This window comes from Bidens hawaiensis, unplaced genomic scaffold, assembly GCF_021521415.1.
Source record: "Bidens hawaiensis isolate Kalapana, Puna unplaced genomic scaffold, B.hawaiensis_p1.1 tig00053463_1, whole genome shotgun sequence".
Taxonomy (NCBI): Eukaryota; Viridiplantae; Streptophyta; class Magnoliopsida; order Asterales; family Asteraceae; genus Bidens; species Bidens hawaiensis.
Genome location: NW_027499642.1, coordinates 26,089 through 52,790, shown reverse-complemented (window position 1 = coordinate 52,790; position 26,702 = coordinate 26,089). Strand labels below are relative to the sequence as shown.

The 26,702-nt window shown below is 35.0% G+C and overlaps 3 protein-coding genes and 1 pseudogene across 3 annotated transcripts; 3 read left to right on the top strand and 1 right to left on the bottom strand.

Annotated features, from left to right (window-relative positions):
• Positions 1 to 4,137: 4,137 nt before the first annotated feature.
• LOC143600151 (pentatricopeptide repeat-containing protein At5g44230 pseudogene) lies at positions 4,138 to 6,095 on the bottom strand (annotated as a pseudogene).
• A 7,576-nt stretch (positions 6,096 to 13,671) lies between these two features.
• LOC143600150 (uncharacterized) lies at positions 13,672 to 14,555 on the top strand. Its single transcript, XM_077077919.1, has 2 exons — positions 13,672 to 13,908; positions 14,334 to 14,555. Exons 1-2 carry the CDS (start codon positions 13,672 to 13,674, stop codon positions 14,553 to 14,555), a joined length of 459 nt encoding a protein of 152 aa, XP_076934034.1.
• A 1,069-nt stretch (positions 14,556 to 15,624) lies between these two features.
• Positions 15,625 to 18,719, top strand: LOC143600154 (uncharacterized). Its single transcript, XM_077077920.1, has 17 exons — positions 15,625 to 15,724; positions 15,976 to 16,067; positions 16,160 to 16,198; positions 16,300 to 16,353; positions 16,444 to 16,518; positions 16,611 to 16,676; positions 16,776 to 16,818; positions 16,939 to 16,984; positions 17,131 to 17,224; positions 17,295 to 17,347; positions 17,436 to 17,520; positions 17,604 to 17,706; positions 17,794 to 17,886; positions 17,972 to 18,038; positions 18,121 to 18,187; positions 18,269 to 18,322; positions 18,411 to 18,719. Exons 1-17 carry the CDS (start codon positions 15,625 to 15,627, stop codon positions 18,540 to 18,542), a joined length of 1,263 nt encoding a protein of 420 aa, XP_076934035.1. The 3' UTR covers positions 18,543 to 18,719.
• A 5,495-nt stretch (positions 18,720 to 24,214) lies between these two features.
• Positions 24,215 to 26,674, top strand: LOC143600149 (folate transporter 1, chloroplastic-like). Its single transcript, XM_077077918.1, has 10 exons — positions 24,215 to 24,305; positions 24,380 to 24,456; positions 25,062 to 25,138; positions 25,437 to 25,530; positions 25,602 to 25,675; positions 25,766 to 25,873; positions 25,964 to 26,035; positions 26,131 to 26,151; positions 26,241 to 26,308; positions 26,413 to 26,674. Exons 3-10 carry the CDS (start codon positions 25,118 to 25,120, stop codon positions 26,540 to 26,542), a joined length of 588 nt encoding a protein of 195 aa, XP_076934033.1. The 5' UTR covers positions 24,215 to 24,305; positions 24,380 to 24,456; positions 25,062 to 25,117; the 3' UTR covers positions 26,543 to 26,674.
• The last annotated feature ends 28 nt before the right edge of the window (positions 26,675 to 26,702 follow it).

The window sequence follows — 26,702 nt, the reverse complement described above, 5'->3', positions numbered from 1 at the left end:
AGGCAATGATTTACCTCCGATTGATCGTAAGTCGTTGTTGCATAGCTCTGATTCGATTGAGGGAATCGTTGTTGAAGCTCCAGAGAGTGGGGTTTTAATTTGGTGGATGTGTTGGGATGATATAAGAATGTCATAAGTTAAGTACAAACACATTCTCATATTCGACCTCGTTGGCGGACTCGTCGAAGAGGTCGGAGAGGTCGACTGCCCATTTGACGGCGAAGGCGGACTCGTTGGAGAGGTCGACGGTGATGCCGATGCGGCGTTGGGCGGTGGTGATTGGGGTGGCGGTGGGACGGTGGTGTTGGGAGGTGGCTGCCACGTAACATTTTTTTGACAACTCAGATGGACACATCAGAAAAAACATAACGGAGTTAGTACTCCGTTAGTCGCGGACTGGTGGAAGAAACCATTGTTAAAGTTGGGACCGTTGCCAGCCAAAATGAAAGTTGGGACCAGCGCCGACAAAAATGAAATAGTTGGGACCAATAAAAACTAATTTTCCTTTTCAAAATTATGACAAAGCTACAATACGTAACAAAACTTTTATAGAAAAAATAAAGGTTGATTTTAATTTCGATTTGGTTAGTTCAGTAATTTAGGCACATATAATATCATAACCGAAGCACCGGTCTCACAGTCGATTCATATGGTTATTTTCGTTATGGTTCGGTTAATCAGTTTTACAGGTTATTCAAATATCAAAGGTGTACGCACATGTAAATAATCGTTAATATTTATTTCTGAACATTATAAATTTTATATAAATTAAATCTCACAAATATCATTATTTGTTTAAACTTCTTTACTGCTATTCAATTATCTTTCAACGAGCCGTTTTTTTAGCCGGTTTACATGAGAAATAAAAAAATTATGGTTCTCAACCAAGGTTGAGGGACAAGTCAATGAAGCAAATCAGGTATGAAACCAGTTAAAGTGGCTTGGTTAAGCCACGTGCTCGCGTGCACACAAATATTAGGGTGTAGTAAACAAGACAAACCGACTCGTGATAGTTTGTTAGCCTACTCACCAAAGGCTTGGTGTTATGCCTACTCAATAGCTTGGCCAGCTTAAGCCGATTCATCCTAATGGGGCCTCCCTGTGCGATTAAAGGGTTTACAGTCCATGAGGCCAGGAGGGACGTATATACTGGAACTGATTACTTAAAGATAATTAACTACGGATTTTGTTTAATATATCTACAACACATCAAGTAATGAAGTACCATTACTATTAAGGAGTGACTAAGTTCAATGTTTCTGTTGAAGTTATACCACTATCAAAAAGGGTGCTGCATTTAGAAAACACTTCAAGAAAAATTTCATAATCTCCATTAAGTAGACATGCGGAATAGGGTGTGAAACAGAGAATATATTCTTCTTGCATGACACATGACTTGTGCATGAGCTTCATGCAAACCCTCCCTAAAGAGAAATGGAATGTGCATGAGGCCACTTCAAAACAGAAACATGGTTGGCTATAAGATGGATGCCGGAGAAACCACCCTTATTAGAAATTGCAATCAATCTCTAAGAGCATAGGGAGTGGTTCCTGAAAAAGCAAAACGGGGAAAAACGGGAGTTGAGGTGGAGGTAGAAGGTGATGAGGTGAGGATGGAGGTAGGGTAAACCGGGGAGCATTCCAATGATTCCATCGAAATTAAAAGAAGAAAATATGGGACCGGGAAAGAAGTGGGGAAAGTGGGAACGCTGAGTTGGATCGGGGAATGGGGAAAAACTTAAATCCACACAATGTGCTCTAACGTCATGTTCCCGAGTTCACTTGATAAGAGAAAAGAATAGAAAGAAAAAAATTTGTTTCATTTTTTTTCCTATTTTTATCTTTCTTTTTTTTTTCTTCCCATTTCTTTCCAAATCGGAAAGAAAACATTTCCTTCCAACTTGCTCTTTAATTCTCTTTGTTTTTCTTCCATTTGTTTTCTTTTCCTTCATCTAATGAAACTCAGGAACAAAATTTTCTCTAATTTCCTTAATTTTTCTTCATTAAAAAAACTCTAGAATACAACAATATTTTTGTTTCCGTCCTTTTCATTTCTTTTCCACCCTTAAATTAACTCGGGAACAGAGTGTAAGTAGGAAATGAAGTGGGGTACTATTACATGAAGGGAAGAACATTATTGTTTAGTAGCAAAGAATGACTTGCCTAATACTTTCTTTCAAAAGGTGGTTATATTGAGACATTTGCTGGGTTGATTAAATATTAGACCTTTGTATGGAATGCCCTTTATTACTCACTCCACATACAATCCCTTCTCAATTTGCATAGTTGTCGTCGACATCTCCATTTTAACTGAGATAACCCGTGCATCCATGCCACAGTACATGCCGTTTACTATCCTAGCATGTTCATCGACGTGTAGGATGACAATCCAAAGGTGTTATTGATCAAACAAGAACGTTTCCTTAGTCTCAAACACCTCAACCTCGGCTGCATATTTGTCAATTGATCTTAGAACCACCGCATTTTTGTTAAAGGCAGCAGCAGCAGCAGCAGTAGTAGTAGTATCAGCGTTTATTACGATGCATTCACATAGCCAGTTATTCGGATGGTTTTGCACATCTTTACAAGTCTCCTCTTCTATCATCATTTGATGTAGAAGACCCACCACTAACATTTTTCTTTAGTTTGTGTGTTTCAAGGTTACGAGCATCATCGTTATGAAACACATTAGTTGAAGCAAAGTGGGTTGACGTTCCTTCGACCACTTCTAGCACCAAAGTGGGTTGACGTTCCTTTGACCGTTTGATATACTTTAAGATCACAGCCAGGCCCGGCCCAACAGTATACCAAGGTGAAGTTAGGGCTTTAGGCCCCAAAAAACAAAAGGCCCCCATTTTTAAGTCCTTTTTGTTATGGGCCAAGTCTGCATTCTATTTTTGGGCTGCTTACTGAGCAATAATTAGGGATTTAGATTTCTAGTAAAGTGCAATCGTCTAATTAATATTGCTTTTATTAGTTATTAACAATTCCTTTCCCGAATTTGAAATCTCCAAAATTTGCTATTAACTCTTGTGTGATTCTACCTCTTCTGGCATTCCCGATTACTAAAGTAAACAGTCAATTATATGGTCGCTACTTTGCTAATTACATATTCTTAATTGTTATTGACTTATCGTTTTTTAAAAGACCTACTTGTGGGATAGAACACTAGGTATTGCCACAGATTGTTAATTGTTTTGTTAATCAATTTCATACTGACTTATTAGTTGTTGATTGGTTGTATTTCCTCTAAGAAATTAAACATGTAGTTTTTTTATGATGTTTTTACACAAAGCAATAAGGTGTTTTTTGTTTGAATCTAATAAGTCCAGTATAACTCAATTTCTATACTTTTTTTATTTTTATGTGGACAGTTTTTATAATTTTATTTTATCTTATATGTTATCAAGCTAAGCTGGATATGCTTTAACATATTTGTTATGAGTATTGGATTTAAGTAAAGCATAGACATGTTGATTTATGCAACACAAAGCTCACCTTTTGAAAAAAAAAAAATGTAACCTAAAGCTTGAAATACAAATGGACACTTGCCATAGTATTTTAGCAGTAGCACTAGACTTTGAAAAATCAACTCCTCTGAATTATTATTTCTGGTAGTACTTAATAAGGCATATCCATCATTCATTCAAAAATTATACAAAGTGCATAGCTTATTTGTTTGTATCAAAAGGGCCTCACTTTTACATTTGCTTTAGGCCTCCAAAAGTGTTGGGCCGTCTCTGATCACAGCTTCATTCATCTCAGCCATCATAGCTCGCATCATCCGGTTACATATGATGTCTTCTAGTTGTCTAATTTGTTTGATTGCATTCACCAAGCAAACAAAGATTACTCAACGATCTTCAAGTTATAAGTACGAATCTTGTGCATGTGCCATAATTTATGGTTGTTTTTAAACAGAAGGCTTTTCCAACTTTTCTAACACTTGTTAGTTGTGTATCATGGTTCTTTGTTGAAATAAATAAGATAAATTTCTTGGTTTGAATAATTGTATTTATGAGTTTTTTTATCATTGATAAATTCTTGGTTTTGTAAAAAAGAAAAAAAAGATCTAATATTTTGACAGCAGGGCTATGCTATACTTACACAGTTACACTTAAGTTATTAATTCTAACCTTATGGCCATGAAAGTTAAGGATCACCAAAAGTTACTACAAGAACATACACCGTCACAGAAATGATGAAATCTCATATTATCCCTAACAATAATCTCCCTACCACTAATCTTTGAAGCTCCACACATAACCACATGACAATCTTCACATATTCTTACATTCTTCATGATCCTTATAATCCCACAATCAACCAACAAACCATACGCCAGTGCTAGCTTCTCACTATGCCCCAACAATATCCTCTTTTTCTCATCATCACTCACATCATACGGCACACAACTCAAAACCGGGGTGTACCCATTTAACATCAACTTGGATACAAGATCCTCCAACTCTCGCTTGATCTCAGAAGTCCTCGGATGAGTCATATCGCCAGCAAAAAACTCATGAATAACCCCTTTTGCCCCTTCTACCCAACTACTTGCAGGGTTCTTTTTCAGACCCTTCGATCTATATAATGCACGAATTCTTGAAACCTCGTTCCATTTTCGGGCAGATGCATATGTGTTCGAGAGTAATATGTAGTTTCCTATAGCGTTTGGTTCAAGTTCAAACAAACGATTAGCAGCGATTTCAGCAATATCGGGATTTCCATGAATTCTACAAGCACCAAGCAAAGCGCCCCAAACACCAGCATGTGGTGACATTGGCATGGTTTTGATGACATCATAGGCATCTTTAATGAGCCCGGCCCTTCCAAGAAGGTCAACCATGCATGTATAATGGTCAACGGTCCGTGTTACACCATGTTCTTTCTCCATTGATGCAAAAAAGCTTTGACCTTGTTGTACTAAACCAGCATGACTACAAGCAGAAAGAACTCCCAAGAATGTAACTTTATTCGGTTTTATATCCGTTTTCAACATCTTTTCAAACAACCCGATTGCTTCGAGTGCACAACCGTGCATTGCAAGCCCAAGAATCAACGAACTGTAGGAGTAAACATTCTTCTTTTGCATTTTGCCAAACATCTGGCGTGCGTCTTCAATGCACCCGCATTTCGAGTACATGTCGATTAACGCAGACCCAACAACAACATTATTCGTAGCTCCAAATCCCGCCCGGTCAGCAACATCTTGAACCCACTTCGCATACTTGGTAGCACCTAACTGAGCACAAGCAGAAATCACACTAGCTAATGTCACCTCATCCGTTTCAACTCGAGCCTCTAGCATCCTATCAAAATACTCCAACGCCTCTCTCGGTTTACCATTCTGCGAAAATCCCATCACCATGGTTGTCCACGCCACCATATCCTTCACAGGCTTTCCATCAAACAACGCACGCGCTTCTTCCATATTACCATATCTCGCGTAAGCAACAATTAACGCCGTCCACGAAATCGCATCTCGTTCGGGCATTTCATCAAACACCTTACGTGCACTGTCCAACAAATCACATCTCACGTACATATCAATCAATGTATTGTTCACATATAAATCAGAATCATACCCACCAAATTTTACAACTTGCCCATGAATTTGTACACCCAAACTAACACTACAAGCTTTCAGCAAACCCGTAAAAGTAAATGAAACAGGACCAATCCCTTGCTGTCTCATCAAATTATACAATATCACAGACTCCATTAAAGGCCCTTGCATTGCATACCCACGAATCAAAGCCGTGTATAAAAAGGGGTTAGGGCGTTTGACTTGTTGAAAGATTCGAACCGGGTATGGGTCCACTGGGACATCGAATTTAGCAGTTAAAACACGAACTAGTTTGGTGATTACGTAACAGCATTGATCAAAGCCCTTACGGATGACGTGAGCGTGAATTTGTTTGGATTGATTGATATTGTTGGAGGAGTCGAGTAAGGAGACCAGGTGTGATTCCAAGACTTTTGTTTGGTGGAATTGAGAGGAAGGGATTAAGGGGTTTAATGTTCGAGACATCGAAACCATTTGAAACAACTAACGAACAAAAGTGTAGGGTACGAGGTTAAGATTTGAAGTGTGTAGAGTTGAAGACATAACTTTTGTTTATGTTTTAATTATTTTTTTTAATAATTAATTATGACTTACTCGTCGAAAGTGATTTGTATTTTTATTTTGACGAATGATAATCTTACATTTTACTTTTGTTGTCAAGATTAATCTTAATATGATAATTATCATAGATTTATGCTTGATTTTCACTCGATTCCTCTCACAATGATTAGTGACATGTAATAATTAACAGCTTTAGAAAATGTGTTTAGGGCCATATTAGTTGCAGAAGAGATGCGAAGCAGTTGTTGAAATTTGAATTGTAGCATTGTTCTCTGTTGATTGTGGGAGGCTTTTAGCTGACAATGCTCTTAGCTTGCAGTTTTCAGTATTAGGAGATTAGAATAATGTTACCTTCCATTCAAGTATAGTATATGGAACATAATACCTGTTGACATGCTCTTGAACTGCTAGGAATATAGATTGACAAAAGACGTGTGTGACATGCGTGGACTCCAACTGTTTTAATCTTGTTTAAGTGTAGACTCTGTGATTTCGGTTAACAGAAAGTTAGTGTGCTGACTTTATAATTTACTCCTTTTCATGTATAAATATTTAAAAAAACGTTTTATCATTTTATTTTCAACTTATTATTTGAAATTATAGCTATTAATAATTATCTCTGTAGGCATTTGATATATGCTCTACGCACCAACCACGTGATTTCCCTTGCAAATCCATATCACAAACCTTAGTAGTGGATGTATAAAAAGGTAATTAAAGATAACGCATTCCATAGTATTAACACATAGAACCGAAAACGTGTTGATGACCCTCATAACAAAGCAATAGACAACGCCTACCATAGTCATAAAGAAACAAACCAAACAAATAACCACAAAGTTCACGTAAAGCGTATACAATTATGTCAACATTATGAAGAATCAATGATTGTAAAACTGCAATATCTTAACTGGTATATCATATGCATTCTATAATTGCGATACATTTTGGTTTTCCAATTAAGTAAATTGAGTGATACCCAAAACATGAAGCTAAGGCACCCGTTAGTTTTTTTTTAACCGACATATATCTAAAGTATTTGTAACCAAGGTTTTGACTCGTAACCTTGATCGTAATCATTTTGTTTTGATCTATATTTTGCATGGAAATCTCTAGATATTGAATACTCTATAGAACTAGTATAAGTATAGGATTAGTATTTAGTAGGCTCATTTGAATATTCTTATAACTTGTACTCATAACCTAATATGTAATCTTCGTTCTTGTAATTAATATAAAGAGTTATTTAATTATAACTCTAACGCTTCTGCACCACAACACTTGAATTCACTCATTACCAAAGACTCAGAAGCATTCTAAGTCGTCACACGTAAGGTCAAAATATAACTCCGTAACAATAAGCTCTAGAAGGAAAAGTGAATGGCTTGCAATTTAGTAAAGTTGAAGAACACATAGTGCGATTGTAAGTTGTACATAAGTTATATGTTATTGTCATAAAGAAAGGATGAATTGCAAAAGTTATATGCTATAGTAAGTTGTACAATAAGTTTGAGAAGTGGTAGGGGTAGTAGTAGCGCGTACCATAGCCAAACATGAGTAACATAAAACTTGATAATTAATATGGTAATAATTTTAAGGGAAAAAAACCTATTTTGATAATTAGTTTATCCCCGTCTCCTATTTGAGTTTTAAAAAAAAAATAGTAGCCGTTCAAAAAAAAGTTAAGAGAAACTCTCTCTTTTCTCATTTCTCTCCTAAATCATGATTAATATTTGCATATCCCCATGTTAACACTCTCTCAATCATCTTTCCCTTCATCCTCTCAAGTCTCAACACCTATTTTTTTTCTGTTAAATCATGCATTTTTGTCTTTTGCCACTTGTCATGTGCAATAAGATCCCACCAAATTGGTAGGCATCTGATAGTGTTTTCCTTGAATGCGATGCCTAATAAATTGAGCACTTACGTGCTCTTTAAAACCCAAGTTAGAATGTTATGGTCATGTTAAAGTTTCACCTCTTAAAATTATTGTCCCCATCACGTGTTGAAGACACTCATTTGCAGCCCGGTAATGCATTAAATCCCCTCCCTTATCGTCTTGGTGCGGTGTGAAAGGGCTTTAAAGTCACGCCACATCACTTTTTTGCCGCCTCCCTTTGCAGCTCACAGCAAGGGATCTTTAAGGCTATCCGCTATGGTGGGGGCATCGAAGCCCCTCCACATGCCACGTCATGGCCACGGGGCTTCGAAGCCTGCCCCGCTATGGTTTAAAGCCTCTTGGGCCCCCCAATATACACACACACACACACACACATGGGGATAGGCTAAGTATAAAATGAAAACCTACTTGAGTTGTGAAAATTCTAGAAACTCATTATCAACCACATGTTTTTAATTAATGTTTAAATCTTGTGGTCGACAATTAAATTGAATAAAAATGTAAATATAAATATAACTTTTTCTCTATCCTGAAAACACATGAAAAAATTAGTAAAAAAATGTTAAAAAATAGCAAAACATTTTTTTTTATGTTTCGATATTTGTATTAAATGTTACAACATATATTACATGTAATAAAAAAAACCGATGTTACATAGGGTTTTCGCGGGTTTTCACAACTCAAGTGGGTTTTTATTTTAACCTTACCCCATAGGGATATACATATATATGTATGTGTGTATGAGAGATGGAGAAAGAGGGGTCCACCCCACCCTCTTCCGCGTCAACCGTCCAGAAGGCACCCCCTGGCGTCGTTCCCCTCCTTCGGCGTCCATAGCAACAAGCCTAAGGGCTAAGGCAATTAGGGCATCCATCGTATTTTAAAGTTTATAAATTTCTTGTGATATATTTGATTTACTTAAAATTCCAAGAGTAAAAAGTTACCTTTTAATTTTACAAAGCTAATAAAAAATTTAGTGGGATCGTGGTAAAGCAACCGGATGAAATCAAACGAGTCCAAAAAACACTACATTTTTCTTTTTATATACAATTAAATAATACTTTTTATTTCTTTATCATTATTTTTTCTCTCTCATTCACTCACAACCACTTTTAAATATATTAAGCAATAAATAGAGGATGAACAGTATTCCTTCAAATTTACCCATCTCTTTAAAATTATTTCTCTCTTACACTCACAACCACTTACAATCCTTTAAAAAATTTAGAGATTCCTTTCACATAATTACGAAGGAACCGATAAGAATGTTCTAATAGACTATGTTTTGATTGTAAAATTTGATTGAATCATAGATTTCATTAATTAAATGTTATTTAAAAGACTAGAGACATAGGGGTTTCTACATGGCATCAACATCACTACAATAGGTGAAACTTATCAATAACAATAATTAAGAAGCATTTAGCTCTAGATCTCCATAGAAACATAAATTATCAGCAAAAAGGTGATTCATGCTTTAATGAATTGATCAATTGAATTATTTTTGCCTTTTGAACATCTAATATGCATAACGAAAATATAGGTTTACAAGGATTGTTAGAGAAGGGTAAACGAAAAATTGGACCCCAACTAACAAACTATGAGTCTATGACCACTTTTAATCTGGATCATATACATAAAGAAGCGAAGTGCATGCAGGGTATTGGCGTGATACGGAACTATTAAAGAGTTAGTTGAGTCTTATAACTTGGAGTCTTGAACCCAATGTTTTAAAAACCTGTTTTTTACTCGTACCGGATTTGTTTAAAAATGGTACAACCGGTTAAACCGGGATATACCGGGAAATTTAACCGGGTTGAATAGTTTACCTTGTAGTTCCATTATAACTTCAACTCAAAAGATACATTAACAAACGTCATACATGAACAATAATCGAGTCAAATAGGAATTTATACTTTATATACGAAAGTAATCAATTATAAAAGATGTAAAGAAACCAACCTTGCATTTGCACTTTTGCAGTATACAAAATTGATTGATTCACGAACCTTCGTTTACTGTGTTTACTCGTTTCAAATTTACCCGCTAAGTCAAAAGTCAATTTAAAAAAATACGGGCCGCAAAAAATATCAAAAATCTATTGGGTTCAAAACCGGTTTAAACCGGTATTTAAAAAAAACCGGTAGTACGATATTCTAGCAAACCGCCCAAAAATAGTGGGCTTTAAATACCGGTTTCTTTACAAAAATTCGGTATAACCGGTTCAACTGGGCGGTACGTACCGGTTTTTAAAACACTGCTTGAACTAGCTAGATAACGGAAAACAGGTAGAAAAGACTGACATTTAAATTGCATAACATATGTTAACTACGAAAGAAGTTACAAGTCTCATAAGCACTAGACGGAAAGGTTTTGATGAACTATATCAGGCGGCATATGTCCTAGGCAGTTGCCCCAATTACCGAACCCAGATTTCATCATTTGAGACGTCGTTTTAACACCATATTTCATCATTTGAGACGTCGTTTTAACACTAAAGATTTCCACCAATAATTCTTTAAAAAACATGTTAATCAATTATTGACTAAATTTGCATATTTATTTGTCTTTAATTTCATTAAGTTGTTTATTTTTCAAATTTGAATATTTTACATGCTAAATTTAGAATTTTATATTAAATGACTCCTAATGTAATGCCTTTCTCATTAAAATCAGTTTCTCTTAACAGTTATTCTTCTTATTTATTGTTATTAGAACGTCAACTGACTCACGCACTCTTTAAATCTATTTCTTATTACATCATCTTTTTCTTAATCACATGACTTAAGCCCTCACCTCTCACCATTTGAAAAGACAAATATTTATCCAATATCTTGGTACTACCTTACATCACGGTAAGAGCGGACATGTGGTTGAACCGATGTATCTAATTAGTAGGTTGGTTGAACCGCACCATTGGTAAACAGTAAAAAAAACTTTCAAAACAATGTATGTATGTATGTATATATGTATGTATGTATATACCAACTCTTCTTCTCCAATAAATACATACAACATTTCCAATCTTTCAAACAAATCCGAGCACACCTGCAACACCCTCTGATGGTCATAACTTCTACCTCGTTGACGAAGACGAGGTTAATTTAGAGGACGACGACGTACAAAGGTTGCCCCTACCCCCGAGAGAGGAAGACGAAACAAGGGGAAAAATGTAGAGGGTTCATCGTCGACACGAGCCGATATCAATGTGGGGACCCGCGAAGAATTAGATCGACTAAACGATATGTTCGGTTGTTTCGAAACCTAAAACGTGGAACGGTTCACTACCCTCCGTGCTAGCACTGACGCCAACGATCGGCTTGCCGGTGTATGTGAATTGTAGCAGTAATGGAACGAGACCTCAATTACCTCATCTCAAAGGGGCTTACTGAATAGGCCACATTATTGGAAGAACGACGAATACAAAAAATTTGTGAACGTTACAACCAAGGAAAATATAGTTTTTAGTTTTATGGGTTTTTTTGTTATGTACTTTTTTTTATTTCGGCATTATTTTTTAATTTTAATGCATTTATTTAATTTAATAAGTTTTTATTTGTTTAATTTAATTATAAAAAGAAAATTAAAAAAAATGGCATGGCGATACGATGGAGCTATAAATTACCACTACACTCCTAAAATAAAAATCGTCCCTCTGCTGACGTGGTGCCACGTGTCGAAAATACCCTTATTTTGTAGTCCTCCACTCAATGTTTTAAAAACCGGTGTGTACCGCCCGGTTGAACCGGTTATACTGAATTTTTGTAAAGAAGCGGTATTTAGAGCTCACTATTTTTGGGCGGTTTGCTAAAATATCGTTCACGCCGGTTTTTTTTTTAAATACCGGTTTAAACCGGTAAATCGGTTTTGAACCCAATAGATTTTTGATATTTTTTGCGGCCCGTATTTTTTTAAAATGACTTTTAACTTAGTGGATAAATTTGAAACGAGTAAACACAATAAACGAAAATTTGTGAATCAATCAATTTTGTATCCTGCAAATGCAAAGTTGGTTTCTTTACATCTTTTGTAATTGATTACTTTCGTATACAAAGTATAAATTCCTATTTGACTCGATTATTATTCATGTATGACAATTGTTAATGTATTTCTTTAGTTGAATTGTATTTACATGGAACTACAAGGTAAACTATTCAACCCGGTTAAATTTCCTGATACATTTCGGTTCAACCGGTTATATCATTTTTAAACCAAATCTGTTACGAGTAAAAAATCAGTTTTTAAAACATTGCCTCCACTACACGTAGTCAAATTCACTAACTATTGCAACTTTTATATTTTATTATTTAAGTTTCTATATTTTTAAACTAAAAAATCAATTAATTCCCGATTTCAGTTTAAGTTGGATATATATTTATCTAGGGGAAAGTTCATGTGCATTTTAATCTTAAATGAGAACGTAGGAAATAATACTAATTTATAAAAAAAATGAAAACGTAAAAACAATACCAATCTACATAAACAATGATTTATAATAACAAAGAAAAAAAATCTAAAAATTACAACAAAATAATCAAAATCAAAAATTAAATAATAACAGCATATACCAACAAATACTTATAACAGCAAAAGAAAAAATCTAATAATAACAGCAAAATATAAATCAGCAAATACTTATAACGTCTCATTATAGAAATTAGCAAATACGAACAAAAAATAACAACAAATACCTATAAAATTAAACCTAATAATAACAGCAAATTGGTTCTCACTGTTCTCATGTTAAGAATAAAATGTATATGATCATGTTTCTATTTATCTATATTCATATTTATTTATAAGTTATCCAGTACAACAAACGAACTGATAAAAAAAAGCCGCTAGTGCTTCTTGGATGCCGGCTAAGGCTTTGCTCGCGCTTTTGGAATTCAGAGGACGGCCAAAAATAAATATATTTTCGATATGAGACGCTCTCTGATTGTTTGAACGATGAGCCCCTCGGTACTTTTTAGGATTTTCAGAGCCAAAAAGCCGTAGTTAATTAAGCTTTAGCCGTCTTAGCTGACAAAGCTAATGTAGCGTTTTTCGCTTGGCTAAAAATTAGAAATGAGTAGTATTAGCTAGTCTAAATAAAACTATTTAAGGTAAGTCAAACTGACTATTTTGATAAATTTTCCTTGTACTTAATATAAGAACGACCAAGATATTCGGTTTACTATTTAAGGAATTGGAAGCGTCCATGATCATTGTTCGGTACGAATGTAAGATAGATCCCGGCCGTCCAATTGTTAAACTTCTAAAGGTACTTACATTTATTTTAAGTAGTAATTTAAGAAATAAAATAAGATAGAGGTCCTCATAAGCCATGACTCATGAGTAGTATGGCCTCTAAAATGAATACAAATTGATAATTACATTACTAGTGTCCGTAGTTTTCATAAAATCCAAATCCTTATCAACAAAGCTAACTCCACATTATTGTTCTCGGCCGACATTGCTTTATGTCGACCTAGCACGTGTACGGTTGTTTCCATGCCATGCATCTTCAATCCTCCACGTACAATCGTTTCATTAATCTATATAAACCCCCTTCACTCCCATCCTATTTCTCATCAACTTATTTCCTCATAAATTAAAACAGTTATTTCAGTTGTATACTTTGCATCATCATATCACTTTTATGGCTCAATACGGAGGCGAACAGTACAGAAAGGAAGAGGGCCACCACAACCAACTTCATTCCACCACCACTGGCCATGAAATAGGAGGAGGTGCGGGAACCAATGTCCACTCCACCACCGCTGGTCATGACACCGGAGGCACTATCGGAACGGGAGGTGGTCACGGTTATGAAGAAGGGAAACATGGTGGCACCGGAGGGATCCTCCACCGTTCTGGGAGTGGCAGTTCTAGTTCTGTAAGTCAAGTAAATTAATAAGAAACCAGCTATACACACCGTTTGACATCTAATCTCACACTATTTCAAATTACAGATAGTCATCTCGACCAAACTTTCAAAGTATTCCGTAGTGACGTTTAGATATTTTTCAGATGACCGTTCTGATTAATAAATTTCAAATTAAGTTTAACTCCTTTGTGGTCAGAACGACCGTCCGGGTATTGTTCAAATGGTCATTGTGACCGGTTATTTTGAACGTCCGAGCTTTTTTGGTCAAACCAGCTGTCTTAGTGTTAGTGTTTTGTGGACGGTCATCTGATGGTGTGAAATCAAATTGGCAAGGTGTAGCTATAGCATGGCCCAATTAATAATCATAAAACCAATTTCAAGTCATACTTAACATCTAACAATTGTTGTAAACTTGTGAATGTTGTTTTGTGTAGTCGGAGTCTGATGGAGAGGGAGGCAGAAGGAAGAAGAAAGGCGTGGCGGAGAAGATCAAGGAGAGGCTACCAGGCGGTGATCATGGCGATGCGCACAAGACTTCGGACACTGCCAACGTAGCCAGTACCGGTGGATATGGACATGGACAAGAAGGAGAGGAAGGACATGAGAAGAAAGGACTAATGGACAAGATAAAGGAGAAGTTGCCTGGGAGTCACTAGTGTGATCTTCCATGCATGTGTGATGCTGAATATATATATATATATGTATTATCATGTAAGTATACATGCATGCATGATGCTATAATAATATGCTTTGTACTTGGGTGTGTGATACGGCAAAGCAGGGTTTGTTGATGTACTTTCATATGTTTGGTCGTGATTTGTGTTAATATATACGATGAAGTGAATTGTTATACACATATGTTGTAGTATTTCTTTTTTGCTTTTTTTTTTTTTTAAATACTGGTTTCGAATTGTTTTAGACTAAACGAGACAACATACTAAACTCGACTTTGGTCTAGTGATTAAACAGACCGGGTACTAATAGCATTACTAGATAATAAATAATGAAGATGTGTATTTCAGACTATAGCAATACCGACATCAATGAAATTTAGTTTTATGAATTTTGTAGTAAAAGGGAAATCGGTTGATTTTAATTTATAACTAGAGAAAGTCCACTGATTTGAAAGAGATTGGAACTGAATAGACTAGGCATACACGACTGATCTCAAACTTTAGAGGGTGTTTGGGAGCTTATTTAACTTCAAAGGCTTTTTTCTTTCTTCTTCTTCTTCTTCTTCTTCTTCTTGTCAAAAGTGTTTATTGATCGACTTACGACCATTTCATAATCCGATTCCCTCAAACTGGTTTGGACCTGATTCGATTTCTTCCAAACCACTTTTGACCATGGGTTGACCAACCCGGCTGGTTTTAATCCTGGACAGGTTTGAAATAAACCCAATTTGTACATGTCTAATAACAACTAGCTACACTAACCAAATGAAGTGCTCAATCTAGCCCAATAAAACTGGACTTGGACAGTTTACATTACCCATCCACTGGCCCAGTTGCAACCACTGCCACAATTAAAATTATTCAATTAACCTATCATTAAAAATATAAACAAGGATTATTAATATTAATCACTAACTTGTCTATTAGTAAAGATCTTAAAAAAAGTTGTAGGTTGGTTTTAGTCTCAGTTTGAGATGTGGACTCATGGAGTTAAAAGAAAAGGATATGTTAAATGTTATATTTGTTACATCGGATCTTCTTCAACCAGGAAATGACCGACCCGAACCCTAATGGGTATTTCATTTCCCCCAAATTAATACAACCGCCCGCATTGGTGTTCAACTTCAAGTACTTCTACAACCATCATCATTGTGATTATCGATCTTTCCCATGCCATTGTGACAATTACTGCCGGCTATTCTTATCCTTATCCTCCACCAGACCACTTAAATCTCTAATTGTTTCCTTCTACACACTCTTTACAATTCCTGTTTTTATTTTTAGTATGAACCTCAGGATCGGTTTTTACCTTACCATTTTTACAGGTTATTTATTAGTAATTAAGGGTTTGGTTTCTTTTTGCAAAACTGAACATTTATTTTTCTTTGTATTATGTTCCTAGCTTTGCTGTATCAGATATGCAGTGTTGGTGCAGTGACTGTACCCTCCACCAATTGCTATGTTCTTGACAACTCCAGTCACATTTATGATTTTGTATCCTACTTCTATCTATTTTAAGTGATTGCAATCGTTTATAATGATTTTTTAGAGTTGAAATTTGTTTTCTTTAAGATATTATTATGCAGAGTAATTGGACCGGATATCCGTTCGAGTATGAAGGATTGGTAATGACTAATGTCTTGTATATTGTTAAATCTTTCTGGTTGCTATTAGTTATAATCTGAGATGATTTGTTTAATGTTGATATTGGTTTCTTTTTGTTTAGACTACCGACTGTGCAATTCGGTTCTGTAAAGATGTCGAAACTAGATCACAAGCGGTAAGCGATAATACTTTATTTGATTATTTCCCTTAAGTTTGACAAGAAAAAGTAAAACTTTGAATCTTTGGCAACTGTCTATTACTCCAGGGATATGTTGGTTTTGGCAGATTTGACGGCTTTAACTATTTTGTTGCCGGTTCAGAAAGTTATAATTTTGTTCAAGTAAGCCGAGTTTGAGAATTTCTATATTATTGGTTCTGAAATGAACGTGTGTGTGTGTGTGTGAATTTAGATATAGTTTGGTTGTGCATCAGGAATTTTACAATGGCGATCTTCAAAAATGTGAAACAAGTCATGACAAAAGGGGGCGCACGGCTCAGGTAAGCACACTGTAGAAATAAACATATAATCTAATTAAGCCATTTAATGATAACTATAGTTATTGTTGGTTTTGACTACCTATTCTTGTTTAAATCCAGTTAAACATCATATGTGGTGATTGCCCAAATGCACGGTGCAAAAGTATGTGAGTTCTTTGGATTTGTATTAGTTTTTATATTTAACCGTAACTTATCTTGGAATGCTTTAGAAATGTTTATAGGGCCCATGCTGATTATTATTACATTTTCCCTTATTTTTCAGCTGGACTTGGATGCGTATGCAACGTCACATTTGAGTCGGATTGCAGGTTTTTTTTCAACTAGCCAAAACTCCTGTTTTTCTACATGATAACTTAAGTTTGATATCTTAAATGATATATTAGGCATCATTTTGGAGGGATTTTGATATTTCATCTTGATTTAGTATTTAATTATTTCATATTTTTGAGTGCAGAATTATTGCTGAACTTGCAATTCCGTGTGAGAAACCGGGTCCAAGGGTGTTTGAAGGATTTACAGTGGGCTTTCATCCACGGTCATGGGAAATTGTAAGATAATTTGGAAGTTACACTAGAACAATATCATATATCATTAACAAACTGCTCACAACTCCTATAGGTATACAATGGCATGACACAATACGGTTATGAAAAGGCTTACAAGGACTACAGGTCTTCACCTTAGGGGTCATATAGTTATAATTAAAATCATTAATTTCCATGCTTTTTTTCTAAAAGTTCTTGCATTTGTTTATTGCAGCTTTGGTACGGACCAGAGTCATGTCTCTCTCTATATGACTGCAATTGCTTCGCTTTCTCAATTGGTACAAAAACCAACCTATACGGTATATGCTTGTACATACACTAATTTTTTTTATAGTGATTTGATTCAATTTGAAATTAGTTTTCGTTATGGTACTTCTACTAGGTTTCTCCTAAGAACGGCTTGGAGGTTACTTTGTCTGGCTCGGGAGCAACAGGGGATCCGCCTACAACTTTGTCTCCAACATTGTTAAATATTGATTGGAGATGTACACAATCATCTATTGCTATATTAATATATTTTACTGTTGACATATTCTACGTTCTATTTCTTAAAATCATGCTGCATATTTCAGGTGAAACGACACGAGATGACCCGTATGAGGTTCAGCTAACTATACCAGTGGAGGGTTATGATCCCATCCAGTTTAGTCTCACCAAAATGTGCGGTAATGTTCGGTTTCTTATCTTCCTCGATGCAAATTTTCTTTTACAATTTAATTAATCCGAAGAACGATATATTTAAAAACGCAGAATCTAAGCAAAATGAAGCGGGAACATCTACTAAAGGATGGGCACTGTTTGGAATCTTTTCTTGCATGTAAGTAAATTTTGATTATATTTTTTTGTACAATTACTTTATCTTCGATCGGTCGCATGCTTTAAGATGTTCAATATGTCAGATTCTTTGTGATTTCAACATTGTTCTGCTGTGGTGGCTTTATTTACAAGACTCAAGTACAAAGACAGGTAGGCTATGCTATTTTCTCATTCACAATAGTTATTTTTTTAACATATGCAGCTTTCTCATGTTTTTTTAAATAAATGCAGCATGGAATTGATGCGTTGCCAGGCATGACTATTTTATCTGCTTGTTTGGAGACCGTAAGTGAACATTTTTATAGTCTATACATACACGCATACATATAGATTTATAGTGTTTTTCATTGATTTTGATACAAAAATTATGCAGGTGAGTGGTGGTGGAGGTTACATGCGGCCGGAGGATTTTAATGGTGCGTATGCGAGTCAAGCTTCATGGACCCGTGAGTCGGATTCGGAGATAGGATCTTCAAGAACAAGTGAGAGAAGATATGGGACCTAATTACTCTTTTGCTATTGCCACCATTTTGCGACTTCTACCTGAAGTGTTTCTCACATGACAAGTTTCCAGTATGACAATTTTCAACATATTTCTATGTCCATCTGTTTCATTTTTGAAAAGGAGAACACTTGATATGTTATGTTGTAAAAGAAGTAACTATGTGGAATATTTTGACAAACTCCCATTGTATTCATATGTTTACAATTCATATGTAAAATGGATTTTTAAACAATGACTTGTTGAGTTTTAGCTTCTTTAGATTATAGTAACATCTGAGTTCATTATGTAATGGAGATCAAATTTACATTTTAACACCCTAATACACAACAATTATATAATAACCATTGTTACAACAAAGATCATTCGTGGTCAAAAGTTCTTGAAGAAATCAAGAATAACGTCGTTGATCTTTTGAGGTTTTTCTTGGTTGAGGAAGTGACCAGTCTCTTCCAGCACAACTTGTTGAGCGGTTATCATTAAAATGGTCGCCAAGCTTTTGCATTTGCATGTTTAATAGCGTGTTGAACTTTTTGATCTCATAATAATAACGATTGGTGATGTAAGAATTTGAAGAAAAGCTAATGAAAAAAAGATACAGAAATTTGAAAAAAAAGCTAAAGAAAAAAAGATTCAGAAATTTGATTTTGACATGTACTATTTAGATTACATCGATCTACGTTGAACCGGTTTGTTCTTGAGAAGTGGTTCTTGGACCCATGAACTAAAAAAATGATTTTTCTAAAGATTCTTAGCTCTAAATATGGTTGAGTTCCAACCTTTTTACTATGATGTCTCTATTTATTTATTTATAAATTTTGATACCATGTTAATAAAAGGGAAAACAAACCCTTGCTAAATAATGAATATTGAGTTGAGTGTTTGTTGTAATGTCTGCACACAGTGAGGTTAAATTTTTAAAACCTTTACTAAATAATTAATATTGAGTAGGGGAAACAAAGGAAAAAACAAAAACAAGTATCTTGCAAGACTCAAACTTGCATCCATCCAAAGGGAAAACAAGAAACTTTTCACCAGACCACATCAACGTTAATGGTATGGTTCCAAATGTTAATTCTTATGGGGTTCTTAAAAAATTTTATATACCGTTTCTAGAAAATTTTTAAAAAACATTGATGTCCCGGGACCCCGATTGCGACTATATGGGTCCGCCCCTCCTGTTCCTCGCCCAGAGAGTCTATGAGTGCCACCACGTCTCCCACCAGGTGAAAGCACGTGTAGCAACTGGTGGCGGAAGAGGGTGCGTCAGTGTCACCATAACCATGTAGGTTAGGGTCACCGCATGGTAGCCCTGTTCCGCCACAGCTTGGATCTGGTGACGCCGTGTGTACCAGAGCTTTGGGAAGCCATGGAGGAACAGGACAATAGGGCCGGTGCCCTTCTCAGCTACATGCATGCTTATCCCATTAACTCTCACTGTCCTATGTTCAATGCTGTCCATCGGTAATCGGTTAATTAACACACGTACATATGCAACAAATATCGTATAAATGAGGAGTGAATATATAGGGAAAGATTGGATAGAGCTGAATGTGTAGAAGAGATAAGAGTTGTGTGCGTGAGACACGTAACTACTTCCATGCATACGTTGCTAGCGAATTATTTTGATTGTTTTCAAATTTTTGAAGAATCTTTTTAAGTTGTAATGTTATATAAGTGAACGGTATAACGTACACCAAAGGTTTTAGGATTTACTTTTTAAGATTTTTGTGAGATTAGTCTTAATTCAAAGGATTCCCCTATGGCCCTTTGTTACATCGTCAGTATCTTTTTTATTTTTTTTTCATGTGAGCACGTGTGATTCCTCATCCATAGAATTTAGATAAAAACATATTTATTTCTACAATTTGTTTCTTTAAAATACACAATCTAGTATATATGCCCGGTATCACTATGTACACATATACACCACAATGGTTCCCAAATCACTTGTATCTTAGCCAATTTCCCAAATCATTTAATTTTATAGTAGCGTTCACATGTCGTCCTTATACACAAACTCGTTCTTGCAACGATGAAAATGGTATACGAGTGCTAAATTGTGGTGAAATAAAGATTGTGGTGTTGGGTTGCCAATCGAACATGTTGAACTGACAAAGAGGTAGACTTGGCATCCTGAAGTGGTGTCGATTGTTAGGCCACGGGCTTTGTGGGATTAAAGCTGCCGATTGATGTGTGGGGAACGAGAAATCAAAATTTTCAATGATCACGGTTGTTTGTTTGTTTGTGCTACTAGATGACCAACATCAGTCAAAAGGGATTTAGGCATGTGAGCATGTCAATTGGAAACTAGAGTTTCGAAGAGTACACTGCCATATTAATAACATGTCGTGAAATTATCTTAATAGAATAATAACATAACAAAATAATTATATAGAAAAATGTTTAGGATGGAAGCTTGGTATCCAAGGGCTTTTAATTTTTCATATTTTGAAATTGGGTTGTATCTAGTCGGGTTGGGTAATAATCTGATGGTTTGAAACGGGCCGCCAATGGAATAAGTAAGGCCGTCCAAACTGCCCAACGCTCAAACTTGCTTGCTGCTCGCTCGGAAAATGCTCGCTTGTTTTTTAGCTCGATTGTAAAGGAGCCGCTCTGCTCAGTTCGGTTTGTAAATATAACACCCCGGCTAAAGCGGAAACGCCTAAGTGTGACGTACAGATTGCTCAAACACACGTGACACTATTATGTGACCATAATAACATTATTTCATTTAAATCTTTATGCAACACAAGTTTATCAAATAATACAAGTTGTAACCAATAAATAAACAAATGATAAGTTGTTCTTTAAATATCCTATAGGCATGCTATGTGTCTTCTAACTTTCATCCTCGTATCTTTACACCTGTAACATATGTATAAAATAAAGTCAGCTATGAACATAGCTGGTGAGATTCCCACAGTTTGATATAATACGTAAAAATCATACAATTCCATGAAACTTGTGAAATGAGCACATAAGGGTTCTTTACACTCGATGCAATGGACCTGAGTGTAAAGAACAAACGAAGGTCCTTTCCAATTGGGGCTACCAACGTACTCGGATATGAGGTCCCTTTTCCACTCGATACAAATGGACCTGAGTGCAAAGGGGGCGTATGATCATACTTATTGAGGCAACCACTTGAAATCCATATATATAACAAATAAGCAAGTAAGCACACAAGTCTATGATATGAATTGTAGTTTGTAAGCAAAGTTGTAAATCTTGAAGTTGATAATAAATACATATGCCACCCCAAAATATGAAAGCGTTTAAAAAGGGGTTATGAAAACTCACCTCGAATGCGAAGATAAACTTGTAATCAAAGCCGATAGCACAATAACGAAAATGAAGCAATCAAAAATGCGTCTAAAGAATCCGAAACGTTTGAACTTCTCGAACTATAAATAAATATAAATATTTAAAGACTAACTAACGGAATTGATGAAAACAATAATTTAGATAAAGGAATTTTAAGATATTTTTATTAGCTTTTTATGGCATTAATATATTATATATTTTTAAGCTTAACGGAAGTTTAATGGCTTTTAATACTAATATGAGAGTTACGGTTTGACATTGAACGGGTTTTAAATTAACAATTTAAAGTTGACGAGTTTAGGCTAACGAATCTTAATCTAATTTTGATGATTTAACGAAGCATATTATATATTTAAATATTATTTCATCTAATAATTAATATGAGAAGTTTATTATATTTCCGAAGCACGGATTTTATCTTAAAATGACTATTTTAGCGTTTATAGATACTGATGAAAAATAATTATAAAATGAACGAAATGGAAAGTAAATATAATATAATATTAACGAAGTTTACGAACTTAACAAATATGAAAAAAAATTGGGGTTTTGTATCTAAAATGTTAAAAAATAATTTTATTTAACTTAAAATAATTTTATTTTATTTTTTAATAATTTTTAATGTTTTTATTTGGTTAAATATAATAAAACAAAACTGGTTTATAAAAAGATTATAAACTGCACTGACCCGAGTTCGAATCCGATTCAGTTGTGTATAACTCAAATGCCTTAACCACCAGGCCATCTTATCAAGTTGTTATTAACTCAGAAACAATTATATTTATGTTATCTTTAAAGTTCAACATCTTCACATATAAACCTTAGAAATCTAATCAGTTAAATTATTACTTCATGTTTGCTCTATTTTTGTTAAGGGTTTTAATTAATGGTGAAAAACAAAACAAAATCATATAACTATTACCTGGATTAGTGTTGTTTCGACGGAGAACAAGACTTGCCGGAAAACCAAAGCTTGATGGATTATTAAGAGATAAAGAGAGTATTTTAGATTAGAATGATGATTTTCGCATGTTTAGATGGATGAGCAGATCCTATTTATACTATTAATTGGAGCGTTTAGCGATTAAATGGTGTTAAATGGGTTTCGTTAATTCCGGCCGTTTTCCGGCGGGTATCACGGGTTTCTTTGGCATCTTTAGGACGTTATGACACAATTAATATATTGATTAGTGTTTAATACGTTGGTCTATGGTGGTTATATTGATCAAACAGGTCAAAAGCGAGGATTACGGCTTGATCTGAGGGACGCCGGAGTAACACAGCCGCCGCCGGCAACCGTGGCCGGAAAAACGTGGCCATGGCTGCTGTATGTTTTATTTTATAAATTAGTTTAAGTATTTGACAAGTTTGGTCCCTCATATATCAAATTCTTTTAATTTAGAAATAAAAATATAATTACATTATAGACCTTGAACTTTGTAATATATATAAAAGTAATAATAAGTTACAATCTTGAATATTTTTCGTACCAACCCCGAAAGTTTACAAATCGTTTACATAAAGCTTTAGAATCTCAGAGGTTCGTTAACTGGACAAGATGAATAGAAAATAAACGAACAATAACCGTAAATTATCAACGAATATAAGATACATTAAACGAAACTTGAGAGATACATATAAATATTATATGTATCTTTATAAACAAAACCAAAAATTTAAAATGGTCGGGTTTTCGGGTTTGGAAAGTAACGAATGTTATAGTAAACAAGCCAAGCAACAAGCAAAGGTCTGCTCGGTTCGATTCGGATCGAATACTTTTAATTTAGTTTATATATAATTATATGTTAACAAATATATAAACAAATAGACACCAAACATAAAATACAAGTATACAATTTTTTAAACTCTTTAAAAATTTTCCATTTCGTCAATTTTATAGTTTCGTTAGTTCGATTCAAGTTTTCAAAATACTAAAAGTTTGTTTACATGTTCATTATATCTCACTTCAAACTTTTTTATCTCAAAAATTTAAAACCTATTATACGTTTGTCTAAAAACTACTAATTTGTTTACAAAATATATTATTTACAGTCTTCAGTCTTGTTTCTTATTAAAAATTTTAAAGTGAAAAAGAAATAAAAAATGCTCAAAGTCGCTCGATGTTTGATCAAAAAATGCTCGGTTCGATTTTAACTCGTTTCATTTTTTGTTAGTTCGAATTTTAGCAGTTCAATTCGGTTCAGTTGTAAACGAGCCAAGAAACGAGCAAGCCTTCGTCCACTCGGTTCGGCTCATCACGTGAACCGCCAAACACCTGCCAGTTCTTCTTGTCCTTGATTTTCTCCATCAATACCTACTACTAGCAGCCGAACCAAACCATGGATTGGCAATGGGAGAACGCCGTGGCTGGCTCCATCGCCGGACTGGCTACCGTCACGTTTTCTCATCCCCTTGATGTTGTCCGTACTAGATTCCAAGGTATCATTGTTTCCTACTCTAATTATAAATATTACACTTTTCTTAATCTTCAATTGAATTGATTTAATTAACAGTTTATGATGGACGGAACCCTAACCTTCCCAATTACAAAAACACGCCTCATGCTCTCTTCACCATTGCTCGATCAGAGGTCCGTTTTTTTCTTTTCCTCTTATTAATTATTCTACCAGTAAAGTAGCTCGACCTCTTTTTTCTAAATTCTAAAGCTTGAGCTCGGGCTGTGAGTAGTTTTTTCAAGCACCAGACTGGCTCGGGCTTGACTCATCTTCTATTTGTTAATTAATATATATATACATTTTAGTTATTAATATATTTTGATAAAAACCTTAAACGAGCCTAAGCTTGGCTCGAGCTTGTATGCAGTACCTTAAACAAGTCAAAGCTCAGCTTGGGCTTGACTTTTCAACGTGAAATTAATACATAGAAGTCCAAAAGGCTGAACGAGCCTAAACGATATTCCCATACAAGGTTCGAGCTTTGGCTCGATAACCAAGTGAGTTTTATTTTAGGCTCGGCTTGTTTCGAGCTTTTTATTGATCCGATCGCGAGTGGCTCGGCTCGTTTGCACTCTGATTGGTATTATGAAGATATGTTTGAATATCATAATCTGCAATCAATAAACCTCTTACTGATCTAGGTTTTCTCATAACATTTTGGTCTGTTGCTTTAATTTTTGTATTCTTGCTTCATCAATTGTGGAATTGAATTACTTGATATGATAGCACCATTTTGCAGGGTCTCAGAGGGCTCTATGCTGGCTTTTTACCTGCGGTGCTCGGCTCAAGTATCTCATGGGGTCTATACTTCTACTTGTAAGTGGATAATAAACCGTCACTCAACTGTTTCATAGGATTCGACGCATTTATTTTCTCATTTTTTAGGGGTTTTATGTTATTATTATCTGACTTCTTGACATAACAATTTTTGTTTTTAGTTATAACAGTGCTAAACAAAGGTATCTGAAAAATCAAGACGAGTCGAGTGCGCGTATTCATCTTGCTTCAGCTGCAGAGGCAGGTGGGCTGGTGAGTTTTGTTGCACTTACCAGTTATTATTCGTTATGTTGTTTTGAGCTACGTTGTTATTATACCAAAATTGTTACTTTTTCAGGTGTGTCTTCTTACCAATCCTGTTTGGGTTGTGAAAACACGGTTACAACTTCAGAATCCTCAGCATCATGGACGTCCATATTCTGGTTTAAGTGGTATGTTGTTTCTTTTGTATGTTTAGCCAGGGAATTTATGATTTGTATTAGTTTTTATTGTATGATTGCAGATGCTTTTAAAATAATATTGAAAGATGAAGGATGGAGGGCATTATACAAAGGGCTTTCACCTGGACCTTTTCTGGTTAGATTTGGTATCGTTATCTCTTTTCAGTATGTTAATCGATTACTTGCAGATCATATATACAATATGCTTAAGCAATATTACCTGCAGGTCGCTCATGGGGCGATCCAGTTTACTGCATATGAAGAACTTCGCAAAATAATTGTCGATTTTAGGCGTAAACATAACTCGTCGAGTGATAATAGTTCTGATTTATTGGTAAGTACGTCTTGTAAATGATTATTTCATTCATTATTTGGTACGTTTATTTGTTTATTGATGAGCTGTTTTCTTCTGATTTTCCATAAGACTACTGGTGATTATGCAGCTTTAGGAGCTTCTTCTAAACTAGCAGCCATCCTTGCAACATATCCATTTCAGGTAGTTACATTTGGCTTCAATTTCTAATTACTTTCCGAATCTAGAATATGATTATCTCAAACTTATGCTTCTTTCTCTGATGGTAACATCTTCAGGTCATTCGTTCTCGCGTGCAGGTAAAAACAAACACGCGTCTTAATTTTTTTTTCGTTCCTCTTGACCCTTTTAACATTTGTTACTTATTATTGAATTTTTTAAACTGCAGCAACGGCCTAGCACAGACGGGGTTCCGAGATATATAGATAGTAGGCATGCCATGGAGAAAACTGCTCGGTGAGTACCCTATGTTAACGCTCTTTTTTAAATAATATATTTTTGCGATAATATATAAACTGAAACTTCATTTGTATACTCGTTTTTGCCTTTTCGGATTGTAGGTTAGAGGGTATAAGAGGTTTTTACAGAGGCATTATAGCCAACCTTCTGAAAAATCTTCCCGCGGCTTCAATAACTTTCATTGTGTATGAAAATGTTCTGAATTTACTAAAACGAACGAGGAAGGACTAACTAATTAATAGTTCAAGGAAATTTTTAGTAATTGTGCCATTAACTTTCTTGATTAGGGAAAGCAATCATTCAGTTTTAGATGTATATGTATGAACATGTAAGCAGATTTTACTTATTTAGTGAAAATCATGCATTTTTTTCATTAAATGATGCAATATTT

Coding starts and splice junctions, on each gene's coding strand:
- LOC143600150 (XM_077077919.1), top strand. CDS start 13,672: ATGGCTCAATACGGAGGCGAACAGTACAGAAAGGAAGAGGGCCACCAC. Junction 13,909..14,333: donor GGAGTGGCAGTTCTAGTTCT/GTAAGTCAAGTA, acceptor TGTTTTGTGTAG/TCGGAGTCTGATGGAGAGGG.
- LOC143600154 (XM_077077920.1), top strand. CDS start 15,625: ATGACCGACCCGAACCCTAATGGGTATTTCATTTCCCCCAAATTAATA. Junction 16,519..16,610: donor AAAGTTATAATTTTGTTCAA/GTAAGCCGAGTT, acceptor GTTGTGCATCAG/GAATTTTACAATGGCGATCT. Junction 16,677..16,775: donor AAAGGGGGCGCACGGCTCAG/GTAAGCACACTG, acceptor GTTTAAATCCAG/TTAAACATCATATGTGGTGA.
- LOC143600149 (XM_077077918.1), top strand. CDS start 25,118: ATGGGGTCTATACTTCTACTT. Junction 25,139..25,436: donor TGGGGTCTATACTTCTACTT/GTAAGTGGATAA, acceptor TTACTTTTTCAG/GTGTGTCTTCTTACCAATCC. Junction 26,309..26,412: donor GCCATGGAGAAAACTGCTCG/GTGAGTACCCTA, acceptor TTCGGATTGTAG/GTTAGAGGGTATAAGAGGTT.